The sequence below is a fragment of the Pagrus major genome, chromosome 4, assembly GCF_040436345.1.
Source record: "Pagrus major chromosome 4, Pma_NU_1.0".
Lineage (NCBI taxonomy): Eukaryota > Metazoa > Chordata > Actinopteri > Spariformes > Sparidae > Pagrus > Pagrus major.
Window position 1 is genome coordinate 36,679,956 of NC_133218.1, and position 10,202 is coordinate 36,690,157.

At 43.9% G+C, this 10,202-nt stretch overlaps 1 protein-coding gene across 1 annotated transcript; it reads left to right on the forward strand.

Moving 5' to 3' along the window:
* The first annotated feature begins 4,918 nt into the window (after positions 1-4,918).
* On the forward strand, positions 4,919-9,879 carry znf319a (zinc finger protein 319a). Its single transcript, XM_073464871.1, has 2 exons — positions 4,919-5,313; positions 6,404-9,879. The coding sequence occupies exon 2, from the start codon at positions 6,552-6,554 to the stop codon at positions 8,328-8,330; it is 1,779 nt and encodes a 592-aa protein (XP_073320972.1). The 5' UTR covers positions 4,919-5,313; positions 6,404-6,551; the 3' UTR covers positions 8,331-9,879.
* Positions 9,880-10,202: the final 323 nt, after the last annotated feature.

The following is a 10,202-nucleotide window of genomic DNA, read 5'->3' on the forward strand; positions in this document are numbered from 1 at the left end:
ACACTTTACATTAAACTGCTGACAAACTGAGGAGGATTCAGCCTTGCCCCTTTGTACAGCCTTGAGACTGTTATGTTATAACCACTAATTCTACTATATATGTGTATGTGTCATTATTATTCAAGTTTGTTACTTTTTGCAGTTTGCAAGACAGAGAGAATGCTGAGTGCCTCGTATTTATTCATTTTCCGTCTCTAATTTATTTAAACCCCCCCGACCCGACCCGACCCGACCCGCCCCCCCAGAACAAACCCCCTCCCCCCACGTGGGCAGGCTGAGAGGAGACGAATAACCTTCAACATTAAGAAAGGTGACCCTCCACCCCACCTCCCCACACCACCACCTCCTCCTCCACCCTCCCCACAAACCTCTCTCTCACCCTGAAATGGCATGCACTGTTTTGTCTCTCTCTCCCAGTCCCCCTTTTGGACCAGTCAAAAAGGGAAAAATGGGGTTTCTACGGTGTCATTTCCAGACACTTTTTGGGCCGGATGAGATTTTTTTCAGCATGTTTGTTCAGCCTGCTCAATCTGGTGTCAGTTTGTGAGTTTCTCCCTCTCGTCTCTTTTATCCAGCAACACAAGGCTACGTGAGACAATGGAGAGCAGTGTAAAATACAACGCTAGCTTTTAACTCTCAGTGGATACCGACATGTCCTGAGTTTATGAATGATATAAAAAGAAACTCTCTGCTACTGTATGTTTTATACTTCGCACCCAGTGGCATCATCATGTTGTGACATCATTGCATGCCCGAGCATGCTCTTTCTTACTCTTTGGTTTATGAGGTTGTTTCCAAGTTAATGTGGAGAAAATAATGAAATGTTTGAAATTAACGAGTTTGGTGTCGTTATTACTGCCGTCTCCGACCCGACCGCCAGAATAAATGTTGCCATTTCCGTCTCTGCAAACCACGGAGATGTTGAAACTTTACTCTTCTCTGTTTTCAATTTTTACAATTTCAGTTTTATGTTGTGACATCACTGTGCTTATGTTCGAGGTTAAGTACAAAAACCACTCGGTTAGAGTTCGGAGAAGATCTGTTTTTTGTCGCCACAAACGAGGCCAGAAAAAGTCTCGCTCCACCGCCGTCCCATCCACCTCCCGACCCGAAAGTCAGCTCATCTGCACACATCTTGTCATGTTTATGTCATCAACGTCATGATATGTATGACATGTTCACATCTGAACGCAGCAGTGGTTTGCAGAAATGTAAAATAGCAACATTTTATTGAGCCGACTGAGCTGCTGTCTCGCCTCTTCAATCGAATTATGCAGTTTTCATAAAGGTGGTGAAGAACAAGACAAACATCAGAAGATATTTATGGCTAAATTTGATTTTTTTTATTTAAGTTTTAAGTATTAAAATCACAAAACATTAATATGAGGATATAAAATCTCATAACTGAGCGAAGAGTTTATCCACATCGCCTTCTTCTGAGAGTTAAAATACTTTATTTTTTCTGAAGCCAGATTCAGAATATCCAGTGATGAACGTTGTGGTTATTCAAGGTTACTGCAGGTGATATTTCTACTTATTTTTTTATTTTCTTGAGTTATATTTAAAGGTGCTGTCTGTAAGAAAAGTACCCAACTCATCAAAAACTGTCACTTTGGGATTGTAGGACGAGTCGGCTGCCATCCTGAAGAGTAAGTTTGTGATGAGTTGGGAGTGAGATTAAAAAATCAACTTTACTTATAAAGAGGACCTTTAATAGAGACGATGCAGTTTAACATTGGTCCAATACACACAATGTAACAGCTGTTGTCCTCAGTTGGTATCATAAAACCACAATATAATAAAACACACATCACAATACATCGATACACAAACAGCTCTGGTTTTGCTTTTAGGCAGCACTTAACCTTTATGGGTAAAGATTTTATATCTGGAGTTAGTTTGATATCAGTTGGTGTTGCAGAGTTCACAGCGTGTAATGGAGAGAGATGATTGTCCAGATTTAAATCTACGATGTGATATTTTACAGTTTCCCTTCACCGTGTTACTGGTTACTCTGTGGTTAGACTGTGAAACTGCTGTTTCAAGGTTTTCTGGTTGGCAAACAGACTCACAAATATACGATAGGATAAAACTTTATTGTCAGTTTAATCTGAAATTCATTTGATAGTTTCCTTCAGGAAATTTAAACACTGGTTAAAGATATGATTGAACATCTGACACATGTTCCCAGATCCAGATCTTCAGTCATCAGCAGACTGATGTTTACAAGCAGTCTGAAGAAGTGTTGATGAGTTCAATCGCAGCAGGAAGGTTGTTGTGTTGCTGCTGACGAGATAAGTTAGTTTAGTTAGTTCAGTTAGTTCTTCAGGACTTCAGTCTGGGTCGATTCAGGCTAGCTGTTTCCCTCTGTTTCCAGTCTTTATGCTAAGCTAAGCTAACTGTCTAATGTCTGTAGCCTTATATTCAGTTAAGTTTTGTCTTTATGCGCATCACACTTTAGACGTGTTGCCAAATTACAATTACAATTCTTACAGATTTATTAAACGTCACAAATATGAACAAAACAAGGATGGAAATAAAAACAATATTAGTTAAAATAATAAAATGTATGATAAAATGGATCAATTAAACAAAATAACACTCAGAAACATCTTATTTCATTATGTCTGTAAACGTATATACACACGAACATAAGCTATAAATAAAACAACAATAAATCAGGAGATGGTGGCAGTAAGAATATAGTACAAGTATGTTTTTATAAATGTCTTTTCTTGGTGCCGGCAGTGACACATTCAGCAGCCAACGCTGCACGTATCAACCTTATAACGACAGAAACAGCTCGTAGATATAAAGACTTTACTTATATTTTCAGAGTTATGAATGAAAGGTCAAAAGGTCGAAGCCAACGTGAGAAAGAAGAAGACAAACGTGTCATTAAAACAAGTTAATCTGAAGCGTTTTAATCTCTCCGTGTGATGAACATGTGATGAGCAGGTAAGTATAATTAATAAAGTATCTGCACACTGAGTTCTCAGGATTATTATTGGTGATTACATCCAAACAGAAGTGAATCTTAAACAGCTGTGATGTTTTTCCAGCTGTCATCTGCTGTTAATATATACTTGTTATTGCTGTTATGTACTTTTATTACTTTGAGTGTTCACACCAACATTAAATCAGAACATTAAGGTGAGTGAACGCAGCACAGTCACCTCGAACAACAGAGAGAAAACATTGTCTCGTGTTTTCTGAATGTGGAAACATCTTCAACACGTCAGCTGACGTCGTCCAAAAGAAAGAAGTATTTCCTCTTTAATCTGCAGCCACGACATTTCTATACGAACAGTGTCAGAGATTAAATGTCTGTTGACACAAACTTTATATTTGTCTAAAATCAGTTTAAAATCAAGCATGTGGACACTCAGATGTTCACTGATGTGCTGCTTTAACAGCCTCCACTCTTCTGGTTTCAGTCTTTCCACCACGAGAGCTTAATGAGGTCCAACATTAATGTTTGTTAATGAGGTCAGCACAGCACAAGTCTCTGGAAGATCACAAATTAATCTGAAAACACAATATTTACAACCTTCTTCAAGCCGAAATCTTCACTGTAGCCGCTAAGCTAAAAGTGTTAGCATGCACCCTGCTCCAGAAATGTTTGGTGGACGACGAGACTTCACCTGAGTTTTCCATCAGCATGGAGGGAGATGATGACTGAGTTTACATTTCTGGGGGAACTGTCCCTTTAATAATTGTACATTGGCTCTAATGTAAAAGTATCTCTTCATCCTTCATGACTGCAGATCAGATAAACTGTATTCATCCAACTGAAGAAGAAGTTTACGTCCAGTTGGGCTGAAAGCTCAGAGGTCATTCAGTCACAGCAGAAACAGGCTGCAGATTTACAGAAGAAGAAGAAAAACAAGAAGAAGAGTTGGAGCTACAGAAATGAGGTTTGTGAGTGATTTTGAGACGATTTATTCAAGATATAATATAATTATAAGGTTAAAAAACATATTTTTGTTCGGTTTTCATGGTAGTGGTTAGTACATTTACGTAGGTACAAAATCGAGGTATTTTTACTCAGGTATCTCTTCTTCTGAAGAGAAAATACATGTATATATTTAAATCTATATTATATAATATGTATACAATTATTTTTAACATTTATATTACATTGTTAGTTTTTATTATAAAAACAGAAATGCAATGTAACCCAGTACATTTACTCAATTTCTAGTGGACCCTTTTAATCCTACTTTATACTTTTACTCCATTACATTTCAGAGGGAGATACTGGACTTTTTACTACATTTACCCAGCTGTAGTTACTTTCAGATCAATATTTTACGTTTCCAATCAGTTAAAAACCCAACAATAAATACAGTTTATACACAGTAAATACAGTTTATATACAGTTTATATACAGTAAATACAGTTTATATACAGTAAATACAGTTTATATACAGTTTATATACAGTAAATACAGTTTATATACAGTAAATACAGTTTATATACAGTAAATAGTTTATATACAGTAAATACAGTTTATATACAGTAAATACAGTTTATATGCAGTTTATATAAACATTTAAATACAAATACATTTAAATTATTATATACAAATACATTTAAATGAATAAATAAACAATAAACATTACATTTATACTGAAGCAGTACTTGTAGTATTTTTTGATAATGTGAGTACTTCTTCCCAGCTGCTGTAGTTTTACTGAGGTAAGACTGAATGCAGTACTTTCTGACCCTGTAGTACTTCTTCCCAGCTGCTGTAGTTTTACTGAGGTAAGACTGTGAATGCAGTACTTTCTGACCCTGTAGTACTTCTTCCCAGCTGCTGTAGTTTTACTGAGGTAAGACTGAATGCAGTACTTTCTGACACTGTAGTACTTCTTCACAGCTGCTGTCCTCTCACCGGTAGTGACCCGGCACATTGCCGGCTGCAGGTGTGCTCAGTGTTTACATGGGCCGCCGGAGGGAAACAGCGCCCCCTGCTGTCGCGCTGAGGAAACAGGAGCTAATGTGTTCGGGCTCGCATCGGCCTTTGTGTTTGTTTGAATGCTGGTGAAACGAACCCGGACGGCGGTTCTTCTCCTCCTCGGCTCGTCCTCGGCTCCGGGTCGGAGCTCCGGCACGCGGCGGCTGTAGCGGCAGCGGCTCCGCGGCGACAGCTCACTGCGTGGCGGCTTCCGGTGTCCGTCCGTCTGCGGGAGGATGGCGTCCGGCTTCACCCGCATCCCCTCCACCGCCGGCTCTCCGAGTCCCAAACGCACCGACGGTTGTCGACCTCAGGCCGAAGACGGGACCGAAAACCACCGATAAGCCGCTCGGGTGAGTTACCCCGCGTGTGTTTTTAGTGGCGGGTGTGTTTTTTGGCGGAAGGCGGGTTTTCCCCCGCAGCTCCGCGGAGGCCTGGTCGGGTTCGGGTCCGTTTTCAGCGGAGGCTCGTATCAAACGCTATTGTGGCCTTTCACGAAGCGGCAGCCCGACGGGAGCCCGCGAGCCGCCGTGGCCCCGCTCGCTTCTTCAATCTCGTCGCACCCGTGTTTAAAAAAAAAAAAACCTTACACCTTCACAAACACCCCGCGATTAACCAGTTATCGATCTGGAGATATGCGGCCGATTATCTGATCGGAAGTCCAGTTGTTTAGTAGCGTTAGCTGCGGCTAGCTGCTAGCCGCTAGCTGCTAGCTAACGTCGGGGAGCTACATCCTGGAAGAGAAACACTATCGTGAAAATCTCTCCAGGAAAACACATTTCTGTCCGGCAACACGAGCCGAACGGAGCAGAGTTGATGTGGGGAAACATATTCGCGTCATAAACCATTAAAATGCACGTTTTATTTAGCAAACTAGAGCTTTACGTTCACCGATTTCCGTTTCAGGAAATAGACCGAGCCCCAGTCTGGTTCGGCTGAAGCTGTGTTAACTGTTATTTTTGTGGGTTTCCTGTGAGGGAAGTGCCTCAGATGTGTCGGCCCGCTATCAGCCGAGCAGGTAACAGCACCGGCACCGTAACTTCACGGGTTCACACGGCACTTTTCTAATATCTGCTCGCCGATAATCGATGAACTTGCTGTTAGGCCTCCACAGATACTGAAGTGGTTTGTTTCAGTTGTGTCTGACCACACAGAGGAGCTGACAGCCAGCATCCTCACACACACACACACACACACACACACACACACACACACACACACACACACACACACACACTCTTGTGTTTTACTCTGACAGACTCACAACCTTCCCTCTCAGGAATGTAAACACAGGTCTTATCAGTCAGTGTCTCCTCACTGGTTTTATGATGGATCGTGTGAGGAGCTGACGGCTCACCTGCCTGCACTGTTTTCACTCATCTGGTGTGTTTGAAGCTGATTTAGTGATATTTTGTTTGTGTTTTTTTTTTTTTTCTCCTCCAGGTTTTTCTCACCTCATCTCAAAGGACGTGTGTGAACACAGATAAAGCGCTCGGCTACTCTCTGGTGCCGGTCGACCTTTCCTCGACCACATCCACCCTCTCAGTTCTGCACTGAAACCCCCTTCGTCTCCCGAGTGCTGAGTCCCTGTATGCGAAGTGGAAGGATGACAGAGGCGTGGCAGCAGCAGCAGCAGCATGCAGTGGCTCCACCCTCCGTTGTGCACACGCTCCCCCAGGGAGCCGACAACCCCCTGGGCTGCACTGTGTACGGAGTCGTCCTGCAGCCAGATGCCTCCCTGCAGCAGCCCCAGCACGGCCAGCAGCTCTCGGTTCAAGCCCAGCAGCCCTCCTTGCAGGTAGGGGGCGAGAGAGGGCACAAGTGCGGCGCCTGTGGCCATGACATCTCTCACCTGGCCAACCCTCATGAACACCAGTGCATGGTGAACCAAGACCGCTCCTTCCAGTGTACTCAGTGTATGAAGATCTTCAGCCAGGCGACGGACCTGCTGGAGCATCAGTGTGTGCAGGTGGAGCAGAAACCGTTTGTGTGTGGTGTTTGTAAGATGGGCTTCTCTCTGCTCACCTCGTTGGCCCAGCATCACAACTCGCACGGCAACGGCAACAACCCGATGAAGTGCTCCATCTGTGAGAAAACGTACCGGCCGGGTTCTGGAAACGTCACCCCGACCTCGTCGGCTGCCAACCCTCAGCAGCCCTCCACTGGAGAGACGTCCAGTGGCGGTGCAGCGATCAGTGCCTCGTCTCCTCCTGCGTTTGAGGCCTCAGCACCAGACAGGCCATATAAGTGCTCAGTGTGCCATAAGGCCTTCCGGCATTTGTCAGAGCTGACCCGCCACGAGAGAGTACACACTGGTGAAAAGCCATACAAATGTGACACGTGTGATAAAAGCTTCAGCCAGTCTTCACATCTGGCACACCACCAGCGCACACACAGCTCTGAGCGGCCGTATAAATGTGCCGTGTGCGAGAAGAGCTTTAAGCACCGCTCTCACCTCGTGCGGCACATGTACGCTCATTCAGGCGAGCACCTCTTCAAGTGCAATTTGTGTGAAATGCACTTTAAGGAGTCGTCGGAGCTCCTGCACCATCAGTGCCAGCCAGAGGGGGAGAGACCTTTCCGCTGCGGTTCGTGTGGAAAGAGCTTCAAGCGCCCGTCCGACCTGCGGCAGCACGAACGCACCCACTCGGAGGAGCGGCCTTTCCAGTGCGAGGAGTGCCAGATGAGCTTCAAACAGCAGTATGCTCTTGTACGCCACCGTCGCACTCACAAAAACCCAGCTGATCGCCCTTTCAAGTGTAACCTCTGTGATAAGGGCTTCCTTCAGCCGTCCCACCTGCTCTACCACCAGCAGGTTCACGGGATGGAAAGTCTGTTTAAGTGCGCGTCCTGCCAGAAGTCTTTCAGCCAATCGGGAGAACTGCTGAGGCACAAATGTGGCGGTGAAGTGGAGAAGCCCTACAAGTGCGACGTGTGCGGCAAAGGTTACAAAAAGAATTCAACGCTGCAGCGCCACCAGAACTCTCACTGCACGGAGAAGCCGCTGAAATGCTCCCTGTGCGACAAGCGCTTTGTGTCGTCCTCTGAGTTTGTTCAGCACCGCTGCGACCCGACCCGCGAGAAGCCGCTGAAATGTCCCGACTGTGAAAAGCGCTTCAGGTACTCATCGGAGCTGCAGCGCCATCGGCGAGTCCACACCGGGGAGAAGCCTTTCAAGTGTGCCAGCTGCGACAAGAGCTTCAAGCAGCGCGAGCACCTGGCCAAGCACCAGAGCGTGCACTCGCGGGAGACACAGTTTAAGTGCGTGTGGTGCGGAGAGCGTTTTGTTGACCTCACAGCTCTGCAGGAGCACACAGTCCAGCACACCGCCGAGGGTGAGAGCTTCCCCGAAGCTCCCTGCATCCCATGAACTGAGCTGCTCTTCAGTCCTGGGTAGCAAATGTGACATTCACCCAGAAAGCAGCGTGTGCCAGCCTCCGCTCTCCCATTCGTAGTTTATAACATGCACCCGTTAATTATGTTTAATGATTTTCAGTATCAGTAAGACTCAACTCATCCTCATCCTTCGTTTAGTAAATCGACAGGCGATTTAGGATCCCTCGACTTATTTTGGAACACATGGAGAAAAACTTGACCAGAATGAAAAAAGGCGTGTGAAGTAAAATGTGGGAAGATCTTGATTTAGTTTCGAGTGCGGGACCTTATTCTGTGGTTGCATGTGATTGTCTGTTTTTCGTAACCTTGTTGATTGTGTTGTTGAGAACGATGACGAGAACTTCCAGGCAGTTGTCAGACGTGTGTGTGTGTGTGTGCTCGTGTGTGCGCGCTCCTCTCAGATCCATGTGCCTTTTTTTACCGATCACTCATTTTGTGTTTTTTGTTAAGTTTTCACGTCCAGTTTAGCCGAAAAACCTCCCACCTCGTTCACAGCGGCTGGCTTGTGCAGCAGTATCTTTTCACATACTAGATCTTAGGTAGTATCATCTGTTTGTGCATGAATATTTATCACACTTTAATATCACTGTTGTATTATAGGTTTGGTTTAATTAGGAAAAACATCCTAAGAAGAAGAAGAAGAAGAAAAAAAGTGGATTTGTGAAAATGTATAGCCTGTGTCCTATGAAATCTGTGTTGTTGCATCTTTGTATTAAAACAAATGACGTCTAGGTAACTAACCCATACCTACCATGTCATACAAACACTTGACATGTGCAATAGAACATGCACAATGTAATATTTATGACTACTGATTCATGGCATAGTCTACTCTGTTATATTATAGATTGTGTGTATACGCTTATGTAAACATTGAAAACTGTATAGTGCTTATGTTACCTGCTTTTGTATTCACCATGAATGAGCTTGCAGAATTTTGCAAGCGCTTTTAGTTTCAGTTCCAGATGGATTATCACGAGGTTTTAACCCTACGAGACTTCAAAAACATTGTATTTGCTCACTTGCCACCAACTAGCTGCATTAGTTACCGTGCGATAGATCTAACAAAAAGTAATATTTTTTATTTTATTTTGAAGAATTGGCCTTGTAACATCCTCACGGGATTCGAGCCTCCTCCTGGTCCACGCCAGACGTTCAGCAGATTAATCCGAGTAGCCTCAAAGTCGCAATTTATGTGTTGGTTTATGCCGGGCATAAAGTAAAAAATATTTGTGTACTTTAGTTTACTGTGTGGGTTTCTATATTCTGTACAATCTTTGCAGTATATTTAAAAAAGAAGGTTTTTGGAGTTTAGAGATCGCGGGCGGGCAAAGCAGGGCGGGATGGGACGGGCACCGCGTGGTTGTGCCATGGTTTAAGTCCTGGTGAGTCTGCTTCAGGACCTCCTGTTGGAGGGCGAGCGAGTGTAATGAAGCGTTGGATTTACACATATGGATATCAATATAGACTCCTGTTCATACTGTATACAGACAATTAAAATAAACCACCCTTATGAAAATAAAGGTGTACATTGTTTTCATCACATGTAATTTATTCATTAAAATTTTATTCATTTTTGTCTGTAAAATGTCGACTGACGGGTAAAAACTGAACCATTAATAGATTAACTGAAGAAATATAACTTGTGTTTACAGGTCTGAGGGATTTCTACCGTATATGTGCGAAAAAACTAGTATAAAGTCTTTAGTGGCTCCAGAAGAAGCTGCATGTAATCTGATAAATGACCTCCAGTGGTGTCACTTCAAGGCGAGTTGCATTGTGGGTAATGTAGGCAGCAGGTTTTGAAAACTGGTCTGGCTTTTTGCACTCCTGTAACACTGTTGGA